Here is a 19,036-nt window from a genome sequence, read left to right on the forward strand (position 1 = left end):
ATAAAATGTAAACTGAATGCGAATGGAATGAGCTGCCGGCCCATCCCCGGCTCCCACCATCTCCCCGGCCATTTAGAGCCCCGGCTTCCAAACCCATTCCCGACTCGCAAAGTGCTCCAGTGAAGCCTTCTTCACCCACCACACAGTGCGGTGACATGGCTCTTGTTGCGGCTCACATTGTAGCCATGGGGACCACGCCTACTTCGTGTCACTGTCCCCTCCCCCTCCTCGACACCCCCCCCCCACCCCCCCACCCCCCCAGACCCTCCACAACCCCCCCCCCCCCCCCCTTCTTCCTCCTTCAGTTGCCACAAAATTGGTATTCAACGCATTAACCTGCAGTACCTTATTTGGATCTACAGTTGAGTAGTAAGCCCATGGAATGCACCGGGATTCCTCATTTGTAGGGGCAGATCGAGCGGGAATCGTCCAAATATACGTTCCTGTCTCGCCTGCAAGTAAGATAAGTTTAATCAGACATTGATTCACCTGATGGGCCACATACTAATCCTTCTTTGTTAGTGCGATCGTCCAGTCACTTCCAGCTATAAATGGGCACCTTTTCATCTCACTTGTCCTGGTGTAAACAGTGCAATGTCCAGGATGCTGAAGAGAGATCTCCAGAGCTCACTTTGTAAAGGTCAACCCTTAGTTAAGTTTTAGTTTTAGTTTTAGAAATACAGCACGGAAACCGAGCCTTCTGCCCACCAAGTCCATGCCAACCATAAGTTCATAAGTTGTAGCAGCCGAATTAGGCCATTCGGCCCATCAAGTCTACTCTGCCATTCAATCATGGCTGATTCTACTTTTCCTATCAACTCCATTCTCCAGCCTTCTTCCCATGACCCTGATACCCGTACTAATCAAGAATATTTTAAAATATCCATTGACTTGGTCTCCACAACCGTCTGTGGCAAATAATTCCATAGATTCATCATCCTCTGACTAGAGAAATTCCTCCTCATCTTTCTAAAGGTACATCCTTTGATTCCGAGGTTGTGTCCTCTGGTCCTAGACTCTACCACTAGTGGAAACTAGTGGAAACTAGTGGTAGAGTCTCTAGATTCACTCTATCCAGGCCTTTCACTATTCAGTAAGTTTCAATGAGGCTCCCCCTCATCCTTCTAAACTCCAGCGAGTACAGGCTCAGTGCTGTCAAACGCTCATCATATGTTAGCCCATCCTAGGATCATTCTCGTAAACAAAGTTCGATGTTTTCTCATCCACTCCCTGCACACCAGGGGCAATTTGCAATTAACCTACAACCCAGCACGTCATTGGGATGTGGGAGGGAATTGAAACACCCGGGGGAAACCCACACGGTCGCAGGGAGAATGTACAAACTCTATACAAGCAGTACCCATAGTCAGGATCTAACGCAGGTCTCTTCCGCTGTAAAGCAGCAAATCTACCGCTGCACCTCCATGCCGCCTCTTCTGCTGAACTTAACTGGAACCTGGCATATGAGGAAAACCAGCAACCAAAGATCCCACACATGTTTAGCACAAGCAAGTAAAACTGTTAAACACAAAGCATTTGTCATATGGGTCGATGACCTGTCTTATGATCAATTGCTCTCTGTGACCTTGCCGCATTATTTAGTATTGAACCTGTCTTCCTGCCTCTGTGGGAAACCACAGGAAGAACATTCCCTGACTTGGTAAGCTTTATTTCTAAATACCCTTGTGTCGGAAGGAACTGCAGATGCTGGTTTAAACTGAAGAAAGACCCACAATGCTGGAGTAACTCAGCGGGACAGGCAGCATCTCTGGAGAGAAGGAATGGGTGATGTTTCGGGTAGAGACCCTGCTTCAGACTGAAAGTCACGGGAAAAGGAAACAAAAGATGTAAACAATGATGTAGAGAGATATAGAACAAAGGAATGAAAGATATGCAAAAAAGTAACAAAGATAAAGGAAACAGGCTATTGTTAGTGTTTTCTAGGTGAGAACGACAAGCTGGTGTGACTTGGATTGGGGAGGGATGGAGAGAGAGGGAATGCAGGGGTTACTTGGTTAGAGAAGTCAATATTCATACCCCTGGGTTGTAAGTTACCCAATTTCTATCTTCTAAATACCATTGCCACTTGTTTTAAATTACCAGCTATTTTCCAGCACCTTAGGGACGATATTGAGTTAGCCCTGTTTTAATTCCTCCGTATTTACATACGGTGAACTTCTAACATCTTATCAATTACTCAACGTAAGTTCCAAGTGCAGTCAACATTAGAACCAGAAACACAAGAGAAACACAAGAGAGTGCAGATGCTGTGATTTTTGCGACGTTAGATCAGGTTTGGTCTTTTGGAAGCTCGAGCATGGCAGTAAATGAGATGTGTTGGATGGAACTGGGGATGCTGGTTTACAGCGAAGATAGACACAAAATGCTGGAGTAACTCAGTGGGACAGGCAGCCTCTCTGGATAAAAGGAATGGGTGATGTTTCAGGCCGAGACCCTTCTTCAGACTGAAAGTCAGGGGAGAGGGAAACGAGAGACATGGAAGAGGTAAGGTGTGAAAACGAGAGATCAAAGAGGACGAAGTTCAAGGAAAATGTACAATAGATCATTGTTAGCTGGGGGGAAGGTGACAACAAAGCATATAAAGTCAAATTTAATCAGGAAGACAAGTCAAACTAATCTGAGAACTAGGGTAGAGGAGAGAGAGGGAATGCAAGGGTTACTTGAAGTTAGAGAAGTCAATATTGATACCGCTGAATTGTAAGCGGCCCAGGCTAAATATGAGGTGCTGTTTCTCCAATTTGCCTCATTTGGTGCCTTAGACCTAGAACTTGAAGAAGGAGACCTGACCACAGAACAAACCATAACCATGGTATAAGACCTTTACCTGGAAGAGTGTATTTAATTGTAGGGCTTTCGTCCTTCACTCCGTGTGAATGAATAGAATATGGCCTTGAAGCAAGGTTTTTGAAGACAATTTTGAGCTTATCATTCACGTTTCCATGAAGTAAAGGACCTGTGGGTGGAGAGAACAAATCTGTAAGCAGCAACGATACCGCTATACAACACACTGAACATTAGTATCTAACAGATGAGGACTATTACCATTTACCTGTTTCCATTATATATAACCATCTGCCATGTTTTCCTACTTACACTTGTCATTATGATTGAAACATTTCATTAGAAAGCTGTATAAATGTATCAATAAACTAATGATACGGAACATCCAGGTTCTTAAAAAAAAACAATAACCCAGCAACAAATATACATGCAGAATACCTAGAATTCCCAGGTGTTGCTCCTCTTTAGTTCTTTCCTTTTGTTTGGTAAATGTCTTATCAGTATATTCCCGATAAACGACTTTCTTATACTTGGAACCAATTGTCACATTTCCTTGAACTACATAAGCCTCGCCGGGACTAAAGATGTAAGCACAAAAATAGACATGTTAATAGAAGCAAATATTATGTTCCAAGTTGATAAAACTTTGGGAGAATTGGATTTAATCTTAGAAACATAGAAAACATAGAAAATAGGTGCAGGAGTCGGCCATTCGGCCCTTCGTGCCTGCACCACCATTAAATATGATCATGGCTGATCATCCAACTCAGTATCCCCCTGTACCTGCCTTCTCTCCATACTCCCTGATACCTTTAGCCACAAGGGCCATCTAACTCCCTCTTAAATATAGCAACTGAACAGGCCTCAACTACCTTCTGTGGCAGAGAATTCCACAGATTCACCACTCTCTGTGTGACACTCTCTCTCTGGATGATCATGGCTGATCATCCAAAATCTGTACCCCATTCCTGCTTTCTCCCCATATCCCTTGATACCGTTAGCCCTAAGAGCTATATTTAACTCTCTCTTGAACGCAGAGGATAAAGAAAGACTCAAACGTTGGACCTATTAAGGCTATGAACAGCCCCATTCAATACCACAAGAAATTGAAGAGAGTTGGGGATGTGGCCCAGACCATCACACAAATCAACCTCCCTTCATTGACCATCTACATTTCACGCTGCCTCAGCAAGACCACCAGCATAATGGGAGACCATTCACTCCCTCGTCCCCTCGCCCATCAGGCAAGAGGTACAGAAGTTTGAAAACATACACCTCCAGATTCAGGGATTGTTTCTTCCCAGCTGTTATCTGGCAACTGAACCATCCTGTCATCAACTAGCGTGCGGTCCTGACCTCCCATCTACCTCACTGGAGACCTTTGAACTATCTTTAATTGCTCTTTGTTGGACCAATCTTATATCTTTGCACTAATCATTCTATATCCTTTATCTTTTATCTGGGCCCTGTGGACGACTTGAATATAATCATGTGCAGCCTTTTCTTTGACTGTATAGCATGCAAACAAAAGCTTTTCACTGTACCTCGGTGCACATGACAATAATAAACTAAATTAAACTAAACAATGATCAGAGGTACATGGATAGGAAATATTTGCAGAGATAGGGGCATGGCGTAGGCAAATGGATCGAGCTTGGATACGGCATCTTGGTCCGCATGGATGGGTTGGGCCATCTACCCACATATTGTCTAAGAGTTACTGTTGCCGGAAATGTTGAAACTTTTAAGGAAGATGAGTGGTTTGTAATGTGTTTAACGCTAGAGCCTACATATTGGGAAAGCATGATGGGGGAAATGGTCAACGTAGGGAACCTAAGGATGCTAATGACACAATAAATAGATGTGTCATGGTGCCTGGGTTCTACAGCACAACTAATTTAGTTAAAATAAAAATTGGGGGTTGTAAACAGCTGAAGATAATAAAACTGCACAGGAAATGGGTCTTTTGTCCATTTGTTAGATCTATTAGACGAGATTATTTCAAAATAACAGGAAACACAAAGTTAAAGATAAATCTGAAGAAAGACAAGGATGAAAGGATACAACGACATTGATCAAAGATGTCAAATTCACAAGTAATCATTGTGTCATGAGAATATAAAAATGCTATAGGTACAGTGAATATTTGAAACACTTTGGGTTTTTTCTGTGCGTACTTTAGTTTAGAGATATAGCGCAGAAACAGGCCCTTCGGCCCACCGGGTCCATGCCGACCAGCGATTCCCGCACATTAACCATGGGCCGCGGAACTGGGGGGGCACTTTTTTGGCGAGGCATGCTTCATAACCCGAAATTATGAGCGCGGTAAAACCACCGCTCTATGATCTTTGGGTAAAATCACGACCAGCCGTAGCAGAAACCGACTGCCCCCCAAACTCTCCCTCCCCTCCGCTCAATGGCCAATCACAGCACGGTTCACAGTCGAGGCATTGAACGAAGCGCTGTGATTAGCTGCTGAGCGGAAGGGAGGAGGGGTGGGCCCCGAGAGAGCAAGAGAAAGGGAGTCAGTCAGCCCCGAGAGGGAGGGAGAGGGAGTTGGCCCCGAGAGGGAGAGAGAGAGAGGAAGGCAGAGAGAGAGAGGGGGGGGACTTTGGAGGTATTCCGTGGGCGCTGGTCACCGCGTGGGGTTGAGAGTATTGTGAATAATGATTGTAATGTTGTACTATAATGACACGATATAATGTAAGTCCGTTTTGTGTATGACTTGATCTGTTGTAGTATTTGATGTGTTGAAAAAAAAAAAAAAAAAAGAGAGGGGGGGGGGGGGGGGGGTGGGATATACCCCCCCACTTTTTGAGTTGGGGGATGGCCTGTATTATCCCCCAGTTTTTGGAGGTCGAGCAACAACAAAAAATAATAATTGTGCCGCCCTCCCCCCCGCTCCGTCGCTCCGCTCCTTCACCGGGTACCCCCGAGGCCGGTGATCAGCGATCGCTCAAAAACGTTCCGCAGCCCCGTTTACCACCATCCTACACCCTCTTGGGACAATTTACAATTATACCAAGCCAATTAACCTACAAAACTGTACGTCCTTGGAGTGTAGGAGGAAACCGAAGATCTCACGGGGAGAACGTACAAACTCCGTACAGACAGAACCCGTAGTCGGGATCGAACCCGTGTGTCCGGCGCTGCATTGGCTGTAAGGCAGGAACTCTACTGCTGTGCCACCGTGACCGCCCCTGTTAAGGCCTTCAATAAACCCACTGGTTCGATAAACTTACCACTGATCTAGGATATGTTTTATTTTGTGCCTGTGCCTATTTGAGCTGGCCCCCAAGTAAAGTCAAATTCAGGGTAAGGGTATAACACAAAATTCCCTCCTACAGTTACCTTTCTTCATGAAATATATGCCGTTGTCGTTCCCAATTCCTTGAGGGTGAATAATCCCATTCGATCTCAATCGCTGCAATATAGTACTTCTTTTCATGGTGAGTAAATGAAGGAAAGTTGAACACGGAGCACTTATTCACTGTATAAAACTGTTTAATTCCTCCAGCGAAGTGATCTGCGGTCTTGCAGGCAATTCCAAATGTGCCTGCATAAGACAACGTCATAAAGTAAAGACCAAACCGTTGCAAGGATTGAGTCTGGGAATTTTACAGCTCCAGCCCACTGGCCATCAAGTACAGGTCCAGCCCACTGGCCATCAAGTACAGGTCCAGCCCACTGGCCATCAAGTACAGGTCCAGCCCACTGGCCATCAAGTACAGGTCCACCACTGATTTTCAGGCACACTTGACTCCAAAGCCTTGTTGGATTATCCACTTTGGACTAACAGAAGTCACATAATAATGATTTGACAATACGCCTCTAACCCTTTAACTATACCCCTCCCATGTGTCAACAGTTCTATTATGTCTAGTTTTGTCACTTTAGAGATACAGAGGTGAAACAGGCCCTTTGGCCCACCGAGTCCGCGCTGACCAGTGATCATCGTACACTAGCACCATCATACACACTAGGGGCAATTTACAATTCTTACTGGAGCCAATTAACCTACAAATCTGTACGTCTTTGGAGTGTGGGAGTAAACCCATGCACCTAACCTATGCATGCACCTGTCTAAATGTTTCTTAAACATCACTATAGTACCTGCCTCAACTACCTCCTCTGGCAACTCGTTCCATGCAACCACCACCCTTTGTGTGAAAAAGTGACACCTCAGATTCCTATTAAATCTATCCTGCCTCACCTTAAATGCATATGTCCTCTGGCTCTCGATTCCCCAACTCTGGGCACGTGCGTCTATTCGATCTATTCCTCACTTGATTTTGTGCACCTCTATAAAATCACCCCTCATCCTCCTGCAGGAGGATGATGAGTGAATATAAAGCACTGCAGACAGGTCGTCTGCATCCATAGAAACTGCCTGACCCACGAGTTACTCCAGCACTTTGTGGTTTGCTCAAGATTCCAGCACCTGCCATTCCTTGCATCTCCAGGAGTGGGCAGAAGATTGTTAATGGATCACAGGAGTGCAAGAAGCAATATAATATACAGAGGTAAAATATATTATAATGGTGAGACCGATTCATTCAAGCACTTGTTTTTTTCTCTGCATTAGATGGAGATATTGATCTTCTACACCAGACCAGCCACAATTTCTATTTTGTTTAACATTATTACAAATATCATCTGCAAAATATCACCTGGGCATCTCTACCTGAACTATCTGGCTGCATGGTGACGGTGGTTGAGATGTGTGGAAACAGGTTCATTGTGTCTCTATGCGTCCCTCGGCTTGTGAAGGTGTTGCCCTGGAAGTAAATCCCATGGATGTCGACCTCTGACCCCAGGCCCATCAGATGCCAGTGCACTGAGTTTCCCTTGCACATCAGCAGTCCTGGTTGATTGCCGTACATGTATCCATTGATTGCTAAAAATCACATTCCAGAGAAAAGGAGAAAAGAAATATTATAATTTTTAAGTATTATTGCGCTAACTATTTAATCCAAATCACGGGCGGCACAGGGAAGCAGAGATAGGGTTGCTGTCTTACAGCACCAGAGACCCAGGTTCGATCCTGACCACAGGTGTTGTCTGTACGGAGTTTGAACGTTCTCCTGTGACCGCATGGGTTTTCTCCGGGTGCTCCAGTTTCCTCCCACGCTACAAAGACGTGCATGTTTGTAGGTTAATTGACTTCCTAGCAACTTCTACAGATGTATCATAGAAAGAGATTGGGATGCATCACAGCTTGCGTTGGAAGCAGCTCTGCCCATGACCACAATAAATGTCAGAGAGTTTTGGATGCAGCCCAGTCCATCGCATAGACCAGACATCTCACCATCTACACCAGACTGCCTTGGCAAAGCAGCCAACCTAATCAAGAAATGTTTTCACCTTGGTAATTCCTCTCCCCTCTCCCATCGGGCAGAGGATACAAAAGGTTGAAACCAGACACAGGAACAACTTCTACTTCTCTGTTCTCAAACATCCATAAGTGAGGGTGAAGTCTCGATATTCCAATTTACATGTTGCCAACATCGGCATTTCTCTCTGCTACTGTAATGTTACACAATGCTGCAAATCTATATTCCACACTCTCTCATCTCAGTACACATGACAATAATAAATCAATATCAATACCAATAAGTTAGAGTCATAGAGTCAGAGAATCATACAGAGTTGTAATAGGCCCTCTGGCCCAACTTGTCCACACCAGCCAACATGTCCCATCTACAATAATCCTACTAGACTGTGTTTGGCTCATATACCTCTGATTCATGTGCCTGTTTAAATGTTTCTTAAACATTGCAATAGTACCTGCCTCAACTACCTCCTCCAACAGCTTGTTCCATATACTCACCACCCTTTGTGTAAAGAAGTTACCCCTCAGGTTCTTATTAGATCTTTCCCCCCTCACCTTAATATCCTCTGGTTTGCGATTACCCTACACTGGGCGAGAGACCCAGTCCGTCTACCTGATCTATTTCTCCCATGATTTTGTACACCTCTACTGTATAAGATCACCCCTCATTTTCCTGTGCTCCAAGGAATAGAGTCCTACCCTGCTCGACCTCTGCCTACAGCTCAGGCCCTCGGGTCCTGGCAACATCCTCGTACCCTTCTCTGCACCCTATCGAGTTTGACAACATCTTTCCTGTTGTACATCGTTATAACTTTGGAAATATATCGCCAGTCCTTTAGAGTCATCTGGTCTACATCACGGAACTTCCTGCCCAACAGCATTGAGGAAGGACCATCAATTAGAAATTGTCATTACCATCTGGCCCTGTCGGACAAACCAAAACCTGGTGTGATTTCTTCCCACTGCGTGCCAAACATATCACTGGCAGTAAATCTGTTTGCTAACCATCCAACTATACACATACAGAATCAGTACGTTCTTCCCAGTGTGAATGTGGACTCACAGACTCTTCAAAGATGCACAGAACCTCTTGCCCAGAGTAGGGGACTCGAGAACCAGAGGACATGGGTTCAAGATGAAGGGGAAAAGATTTAGTAGGAATCTGCGGGGTAACTTTTTCACACAAAGGCTGGAGGGTGTATGGAACAAGCTGCCAGTGGAGGTAGTTGAGGCTGGGACTATCCCATAGTTTAAGAAACACATGGACAGGAAAGGTTTGGAGGGATATGGACCAAATGCAAGCAAGTGGGACTAGTGGAGCTGGGGCATGTTGGCCACTGTGGACAAGCTGAGCCGAAGGGCCTGTTTCCATACTGTATCACTCTATGACTCTATGACTGAGTGAGGTGAAGGTATTGAAAATGCAAAACAAATCGTCATTCATCCATTCTGTTTGAGCATTGATGGACTCTGCACCAATCAGAAGCATATTCTATATTTCCTTACAACATACAAGGACAACATTTCCACCCTTGGAATCTATGATAGGTCATAGAGCAATCTCCTTTTCTCTCCAATATAGCCTATAACCTATTCTCTCCACATTCTCATCAACTCATTGTGAATTCCCTGACTAAACCGTTGAAACATAAAACTGCAACCAATGGCTAAATGCTATTTTGTACAAACATTTTTGATTTCAAATCAGAAATTCAAATCCCACCGTTAACTTCATCTATGCTTCACACTGCCTCAGAAATGCAGCCATTAAAGAGTTGTCCCACCCCAGTCATTTCTTCTTCTCCCTGCTCCTGTCCAGCAGAAGATACAGAGCTGGAAAGTGTGTACCACTAGACTCAGGAACAGCTTATTCAGATTCAGATTCAGATTCAATTTTAATTGTCATTGTCAGTGTACAGTACAGAGACAACGAAATGCATTTAGCATCGCCCTTGAAGAGCGACATAGCAAACGATTTGAATAAAAAAATAAGAAGTGTCCGGAGGGGGGGGGGGGGGGGGGGGGGGGGGGGGGGGGGGGGGGGGGGGGGGGGGGGGGGGGGGGGGGGGGGGGGGCAGTCACCCGAGGTACGTTGTTGAGTAGAGAGACAGCCGCCGGAAAGAAGCTGTTCCTCGACCTGCTGGTTCGGCAACGGAGAGACCTGTAGCGCCTCCCGGATGGTAGGAGGGTAAACAGTCCATGGTTGGGGTGAGAGCAGTCCTTGGCGATGCTGAGCGCCCTCCGCAGACAGCGCTTTTCACCTCTGCTATCAGGCTTCTGAACAGTCCTTACATAAGCTACCTTACATCAGACACGCGAGTCCTGCCTCATTCACCTCCACCCCATTGAGGACACTTGTCTAATGAACCAATGCACCAAAATGCTGAGAACTATATTCTTACTATTGCACTTGAGTTTGAATAGATTGAACCAATGTACGGTATATCTGATCTGTTCTGATAGCATGTAAAACAAAGCTTTTCTTGGTGCCTCAGTACATGTGGTACATGTGACAATAATAAACCTAAAGCCCCGTCCCACTTAGGCGTTTTTTTCGGCGACTACAGGCGACTAGACTCGTGGGTATGGTCGTGAGTAGTCTCCTCAAGTCGCCTAAAGAGTCGTAACATTTTTCTGATCGATGCTGGATTTTGAAATGTTCAAAACTTTTCGGCGCCTGTGCCCTTGACATAGCTTGACGTAACTTGTCTTCTCCTCCGCCGGGTGCTGGCTTTGGTGAATTCCATTGGCGACTACCTACGTCAACCTACATCCACCGGCGACAGATACTGGCAACTGAATAGTCTTCAGTTGTCATTAGTTGTCGCCGGCAGGGTCATCGCTTGTCCTAGCTTGTCGTAGCTTGTCGTGGGTGGACGTAGGTTGATTTTGGTTGTCGTAGGTTGTCGCCTGTGTGGTTGTAGGTTGTCGTAGGTGTGGTCGTAGGTGGACATCCTAATGGGTCGCCTGTTGTCGGTAGCTTGCTGTAGCGTGACGTCAACTAGGTGGTAGGTTCTCGTAGCTTGTCGTAGACATTGTCGTAGTTCAGTCACCACTTTTTAGGCGACCTGCTACGACCGTGACAGTCGGCGAAAAAATTGCCTGTGAGACAGGCCCTTTGACCTATGCCTTTAGACTTTAAGACTTTAGAGATAGAGCATGAACACAGGCCCCATGGCTCATCAAGTCCACATCAACCAGCGATCATCCCGTACACTAGCTCTATCCAACACACAAGGGACAATTTACAATTTTACCGAAGCAAATTAACTTTCAAATTCATATGTCTTTGGAGTGTGGGAGGAAACCGGAGCACCCGAAGAAAACCCACGTGGTCACAGGGAGAACGTACAGACTCTGTACAGTTTAGGATTGAACCTGGGTCTCTGGTGCTGTAAGGCAGCAACTCTACCACTGTGCCACCATTACGCCATCAGGTAAACCTAAATGAAGAGTGTTTCATCCCAGTGTGGGGATGTCAGCAGGTGTGCCCATTATGATCATCTCAAAGACTCACAGTGCATTTTGTTTGATTCTTGGAAGTCTTCGTCCTCTTTATCTACAGCTTTGGGTTTAGTTGTAAATCTCTTGATGTTACTGTCTAAATACCAGCTTAGGTTTTCATCAAATACTGTCACCATCAGGTAGAATTCCTTATCCACATTTTTCTGGGAAACAAAACAAAAGATTTCAAACTGGATGAATGAAATGAGAAACATACTTGAAACTTCCCCCTCTTTAAAAATAACAACTCTCCAGCCCGATTCCTACAAACATTTTACACGTATTCATGCTCAGAAGTGTCATTGTTAAGGCCATGATTTATTACCCAATCCTTAATTGTTCATGAACTAAATGATTAGCTAAACCTTTGCAATGGACAGTTAAGGGCTGTCCCACTTGGGTGTCATTTGCGCGTCATTTACGCAACAGGCTGATAGTGACTGACGCGCGAATGTCACGCACAAATCATGCATCATCATTCATCAGCACAGCCGTCTGGTGCGCGTGATGTCATTAGGATACTCTGCTTCCCCATTCTGCATCAAAACCATCATGGAAGAACTGCAGATTTTATTGCTACAGCAACAACAGAGACTTTTGTTAGCAGCAGCCCTCATACTTACAGATCAGCCAGGCAGGAGTACAACAAGAAAGTCTAGCAGGAAACCCAGGAAGAGGTCTGTGTGGACGAGGTTAGAGGTTACATGATGCGTAAAATGCGGGCCGACTTCGTATGGGAGCGGCGCGCGGGGTCGCATGTTTACTGACGTTGATGCACAGTGACGTAACCACGCGTCACCACACGATACACGTCCGATGTCACGACGTCAGCATGCGTAGCCAATGCGTCAGCGGCGTAACCAATTCGTTAGCGTGCGTAAGCTATACGTCATGCAGGTGGCGTGCGAGGATTTCGGTACTCTACGAAATCCATTTTTCTACATGACGTGTAAATGAGGCGCAAATGACGCCCAAGTGGGTCAGGCCCTTAACTGTGGGTCTTCACACACACACCCACACACAGGACAGAGTGTAAGGACAAGAAAGATAGACGCACAAAGTTTCTTGCCCAAAGTCGGGGGATATAGAACCGAGGCAAAGGTGAAGGGGGATAGATTTAATAGGAATCTGAGGGGTAACTTTTTCACACAAAGGGTGGTGGGCATATGGAGCGCGCTGCAAGACAAGAAGTTGAGGCTGCGACTATCGCAACATTTAAGAAGCAATTGTACAGGTACATGGATAGGACAAGTTTAGCGGGATATGGCCCAAATGCAGGCAAGTGGGACTAGTGTAGATGGGACACGTTGGTGTGTGGGCAAGTTGGGCCGAATGGCCTGTTTCCACACTGTATCCCTCTATGACTTTATCACTCTAAATGAACGAGGTACATCAGGGAAGCAAGTTAATTATTTGCCTATCTTTGTATCGCTCTTTGGTATAAACCGGCATCTGCAGTTCTTTGTTTCTACAGTTTTTAACCCTTTGTCTGGTATCATTATTGATCCCAGCATTTTATTCCAGATATATTCAATAATTTGGGTTTGCCACCTAACCCCTAAAGGAAGGTTTGTCAGGAACCTGCCAATACAGAGCACTGGGGGACTATAAACATTCTAGGGAGTTCAAGCCATCTCCAATCTCTTGGTATGAAATATATACTGTATCCCCAACTGCTTGAGAAGGATTTGTGGATTGAATGTTGACCATGTTCCATTGATGGAGAGATGTATGTGTGAAATCTGCACACTCTCCCTGTGAAAATATGATTTTCCTCTGGGTGCTCCAGTTTGCTCGAACATCCCAAAAATATACATTTCAGTCGGTTAATTGACTGCTACAAATCATTCCTGGCTCTTCTCTGGGTAATTGATGGCAATGTGGGGAGAATAAAATGGGGCATGGGAAGGTTCATGTGAACTGGTGCTTGACAGTCAGCATGGACCTGGTGGGCTGAAGGGCCTGTTTCTGTGTTGGTTCTCTCTATGAATCTGTGACTATCTCTCTGATCACCCTGTGTATTTATATATATCATGCCAAAACTGTCATAATTTCTGTCATAATTTCTTTAGTCAGAGAGTGATGAATCTGTAGAATTCATTGCCACATTCAAGGCCATGTCCATGGATATTTTGATGGCGGAGATTGAGAGATTCATGATTATTAAGGGTGTCAGGGGTTATGGGGAGAAGGCAGGAGAATGGGTTTGCGGGGGAAAGATAGATCAGCTACAATTGAATGGTGGAGTAGACTCGATGGTCCGAATGCCCTAATTCTGTTCCTATGCCCTATAAACTTGTGAATTAATGGTGTGAAGCGTGCCTTCATATTATTTTGGAATGAAGCAATTTTGCATAATACGATTTGCAGTATCTCTGTTAATAATCTGATGAAAGCGTTTCATATCGATGGATTCTATCTTAGTTTGGTCATCAGTATTGGGGTAAAATCTGCTTGGAGTTCTAACTGGGAGTCATCCACAAGCTCACAGTACCTGTTTTCCCCGTGAGTCCAGTACGTTCTTCCTGCACACGATGAGAGGTCCAATCAGACCTGAACTGCTGTCCTTGATGGGGTCCACGGCTGAGTAATAGAGCCAGGTCTGGCAGTCAGGGTCACTGCTGCCAGGCCCATACTCTTTGGGGACACTCCACTGATAAATGAACGTGCGACCAGGCATCACATGAGGAGATCGAGATGGTTGCCCCACAAATTCTGCAAAGTAGATGTGGATATCAACGCCATTAAAATTCATTCACAACTCTTCAAGAGAGCCAGTAAAATTGTGAAGGGCTGAATGTCCAGATCCTGTGCTGCACAATTGTGTGATTCTGCAAGGTGAGGTGAAGGGCCAGGTGAGGTCAGGGTCAGGCAGGTCAGGGCCAGGTGAGGCCAGGACCAATTGAGGTCAGGGCTCGGTGAGATCAGGGTCCGGTGATGTAAAGGTCAGCTGAGGCCAAGAGCAGGTTAGGTCTGGGACAGTCGAGACCTGTGGTAGGTAAAGCCAAAGGAGAGTGCAGTCAGTGACAGGTGAGGTCAGCTGGTGATGTCAGAGGTCAGGGGCATTTGAGGTCAGGGGTTGGCAAGGTCACAGGCAGGCAAGGTCAGAGGTCAGGGATCAGAGCTGCAACCTCTGTTATTTGTGAGATACATAGATAACTTGGGAAAAAATGCAGATGGGCTGATACTGTAATTAAGCCTGTAGATGACACAACATTTGGTGGGGAGTTGTGGACAGTGAGGTAAATTGTCAAAGGATACGGCAGGTTATGGATCCGTTCAGGATAGGGGTAGTGAAAAGGCAGATGAGGTTTACATCTATGAGTGTGGTGTGGCACTCGGCAGCTTGAGAGTCCATTGTGATTGGCGGAGGGGTTGGGGGGGAAGGGGGGTGTGTGTGATAGGGGGGGGGGGATAGGGGGGTGGGGGGGAGAGGGGGGGGGGGGGAGGGGGTGTGGGGGGAGGGGGGGGGGGGGGGGGGGGTGGGGGGGGGGATATTTTTTTTAAATGTTATTATATTGAAGGAATCAGTGGGATCGTTAAAAATGGATTTATTGCAATAAAGGTATTGTTAACTTGACTGTTAGTGGGGTGGGGGGAGGGGTGAAAAAGGATTAAAACTGCGAGGTGTTTTAAAACCCGAGGTACTGCTAGGGGGGGGGTGGAAAATGATTAACATAGGTTGAACTGGCTTAATTTGAGAGTTTTAAAAAAATAGGTTGAACACAATATCAGCTGTTAATGAACACAGATTAATTTGATCAAAATGGTCAGCTCTGAACTGGATCTTCACTCGACTGCCTTGGGAGAGGGTTTGAAGTACGTTGTGGATGAAGGTTGTGGAAGAGCGGTTGGAAGAGTGACCAATGGTGAAGTTGTTTTTAAAATGCAACTGTTTTAAAATCTGGAAACTGCCGTTGGAGCACTGGAATGCCCCTACTCCCGGAGTGGCCCGTCCCGCCTTGCGAGTGCATTGTGACGTCACTCTGATTTTTTTTTCCAAAATGAGGAAGTTTGAAGAAATCGGGCTGTTTTAAAATGTCAACGATTAATAACTTTGGAAATATAGGTGGAAATGCGACGGGGAGTTGTTTATCACCACCACGGGGAAAATGTGACTAGGAAGTGTGAAAATGGGAAGGCTGTGGCCTAGCGTTTGGAAGAAGATAGGAATTAAGCAGATTGACACACACGCAGACACATCGTGGGCACAAACAAGATGAAGACTTTTAGTTATGTAGAGATGATTAGAATTTTATGCTGTAAGATCTGGGGGACTGTGAGCCATTCTGGGTCAGCTTGGACAGAGGTGAGAAGACAGCAGGGAAAGGATAGGAGCAGCCAAGTTTAAGCTGGAAATTACAGGATTACATTATACATTTTAATCAACAAAAATCATTTGCAGGTGAAGGAATAAAATAGAAACCTGAAATTTCCCTAATTTACAGGAGAAAATTAGGTTTCCATGCCATGAGTTCATGTTGAATAGGCTTAATATGAGACCGTTTTTAAAATTATACATTTTCATTATTCTGGGTGAGGTCCAGGGTTCCATTTTATTCCTCCAACTTCCATGACTTTTGTTAGTTAAAATTTATAAACGATCCTTGCTCATCTTTCTTTGGCTCAGATCAGTAACGTTCTGGAGGTTAAAATTGACTAAACATTTTTGGTGGATGAAGGTGTGCGGTCTAAATTACCTGTGGTGTTAGTCTGATATTTGGCTCCCTCAACATCTTTCTCGTAGAATAGTCCATGAGGTTGCATGCTGTAGGTCTGGCTGGCGTTATTCCAGAAGGTCACCTTGATGTTATCTCCAACCTCTGCCTTAATGATGGGTCCTGCACAACAAAGGTGATCGCCAGTTATTGTAACAACAAATTTCATTTGTAGCAAGTTGCCCGTAGGTAGAGGCACAGAGCAGCACAAGAGAAGATTTGACACAGGTTAGGTGTCACAGCCTGGTCGGCAACTCCAAAGCCCAGATACAAAGAAGACTGCAAAAAGTGGTGAACACTGCCCAGTCCATCGCGGATACTCCCCATCATCGATGGGATCTACAAGAGTTGCACCACTCTGGCCACCACTCTGGCCACACTTTCATTTCATTCCTGCCACAAGGAAGAAGGTATAGGAGCTGAAAACTGTACGGTCCAGGTTCAGGAACAGCTTCTTCCCTACAACCGCCAGGCTATTAAACACTGCAACTTCAAATAAGCTCTGAACTACATAGACTTGGGGGCATTATTTTAGTCTTTGCACTATTTAAAAACATTTACTGAAATGTTTTTGTTGTTTATTATAGTGTTTATAGAGTACTATATTTACACATTTGTTGTGCTGCTGCAAGTACGAATATATTGTTCTGTTTTGGGACGTACAACAATAAATCACTATTGAATCACAATACCAGACTGGACCTCCAAGACTAAGTTAAAGGTCTAATGAGAGGTCCCATTAACTTCCTGATCTAACGTGAGGCCTTCAACCTGTGTCTTTAACTCTGTTTCCTGCTCTGGGGATGCAGCCTGAAGGATCCTTTCTGAGGGATCTTCTCTGAGCCAATTCCTATGCATATACACCACTCCTTGAATATGATGAGCAAAGCCTTAAATAAGGTGAGCAGCGTTGTACACAGTCCTCCAGGTGTGGTCTTTATCCTCCAGTCTGCGCCTGGGGCTCACTCACATGGTGGAGATGCGCATGTGGACCTCAAGGTAGGTCCTGGGCCCAGTAAACTAGGGTGGTGCACCCACCCATAGTCATATACACTACCTGCCCCCTGCCAGAGCACTAAGTGATGCAAATCCTATCCCTCAAACAATACTCTCAACATTGAAGGAGGCTGTTCTGCCCATCAGGTTCCATACTGGCATTCAGAGAAGAACCCGCAGATTCCCATTCGCCATCTCATTTATCTGCATCCCTGCATCTTATTTCTCTGTCACAGATTCCCATCAAGACACCTTCAATTATTCCCTTCACTAAAGCATAGTTTATGGCCGTCAATGAATCCACCAGCACGTATTTGGATGCAGGAGGAAACCAGAACACCAAATGGAAATATGTGTGGTCTTGAGGCGAGCGGCCGTACTCCACACAGACAGCACCAGAAGTCAGGATTGAACCCACATCCCTGGGGTTGTGAGACAATTGCATGAACTGCCAAGCCACCATGACATGTCATTGCCCATTAAGCATTGCTGTCTGAAACCAAAACATACAATTATGACATTTGGACAGAGTCATGGATAGGAAAGGTTTAGAGTGATATGGGTCAAATGCAAGCAAATGAGACTAGCACAGAATGTCAATTTGGTCGGCATCTGCAAGTTGGGGTGAAGGGCTTGTTTCCAGCTCTATGATTCCATGATATGGCTTGAGTAGGGGACTAGATCTTGGCTTTCTGTAGTTGTGTAAAGTAAGTTAGTGCTGGTTTCACATCTCTATCTCAGCTTTAATTAATTGCACTGTACTGTACACTGACAATGACAATTAAAATTGAATCTGAATCTGAATCTGAATTGATTTGAACAATAATAAAAATTAGTGAATTGTAAACAAACAGTTCCTTCCATAGAGAAAAATGTTGCTCATTCTGTTTCCTCATTCCATGGGTGAATGAAACCATGTGTTATGCAACTAAATATTACTTTTTATGCAGAGTGCCGAATATAACTAAAAGTGTTGAAGAAACTTCCTAATTTATTTCCTACCAAGTATTCCGAGATGTTCCTCATCAGGTGTCCTGGGCTTGAGCTTTTTAAAAGTGTCATCTGTGTATTCTCTGTAAACTGCCTTTATGTATTTTCCTCCAATTCTTTTTTCTCCTCTTTTAAAGAACACCACAGCATCTCTAAAGGTGCAAGAAGACATAGCAATTAGTAATAGTAATTAGTAATTAGTAATAGTTTTATACCTGAGAGGCCAAGCGTGTGGATTGGACGTGGCCTGCAGCGGCACAGAGTGGCAATGGAGGACATTCACAGCATCGCCTGGCCAGGCTGAACCCTTTAACTGAGACCCAGTGCCGTTGCCAGGACAACGGGCCTTATGGTCAAATTAAGACTACATTTTAACTCTACAATTCACACTCTACTATCTTTAACTAGACTTTACTGGACTTTATCTTGCAGTAAACATTATTCCTTTTTTCCTGCATCTGTAACACTGTGGACGATTTTATTGTAATCATGTATAGTCTTTTCGCTGACTCGATAACACCCAACAATAAGGCTTTTCACTGCACCTCGGTACAAGTACAATATAATAATCCAAACTAAACTTAACTAGAATGATGTACTGAAGTGAAGACAGCACCTGCGGTCCAGGGACAGGACTATCTAGTTTAGTAAACAGAGTGAACGGCTCGATTGTAATCATGTATAGTCTATCCAC

At 45.0% G+C, this 19,036-nt stretch overlaps 1 protein-coding gene across 1 annotated transcript in view; it reads right to left on the reverse strand.

The window, feature by feature from the left end:
* The window catches only part of cp (ceruloplasmin), a 42,451-nt gene that overhangs the window by 8,598 nt on the left and 14,817 nt on the right, over positions 1-19,036 (reverse strand). Inside the window, exons 7-15 of the mRNA XM_055645707.1 lie at positions 18,355-18,494; positions 16,339-16,479; positions 14,133-14,353; positions 11,652-11,802; positions 7,487-7,699; positions 6,154-6,358; positions 3,241-3,380; positions 2,846-2,974; positions 346-452 (exon numbers count right to left, since the gene is read on the reverse strand). Of these exons, the coding sequence (XP_055501682.1) occupies positions 346-452; positions 2,846-2,974; positions 3,241-3,380; positions 6,154-6,358; positions 7,487-7,699; positions 11,652-11,802; positions 14,133-14,353; positions 16,339-16,479; positions 18,355-18,494 (1,447 nt within the window). The remainder of the gene's footprint in view (positions 1-345; positions 453-2,845; positions 2,975-3,240; positions 3,381-6,153; positions 6,359-7,486; positions 7,700-11,651; positions 11,803-14,132; positions 14,354-16,338; positions 16,480-18,354; positions 18,495-19,036) is intronic.

The sequence above is a fragment of the Leucoraja erinacea genome, chromosome 14 (assembly GCF_028641065.1).
Source record: "Leucoraja erinacea ecotype New England chromosome 14, Leri_hhj_1, whole genome shotgun sequence".
NCBI lineage: Eukaryota > Metazoa > Chordata > Chondrichthyes > Rajiformes > Rajidae > Leucoraja > Leucoraja erinaceus.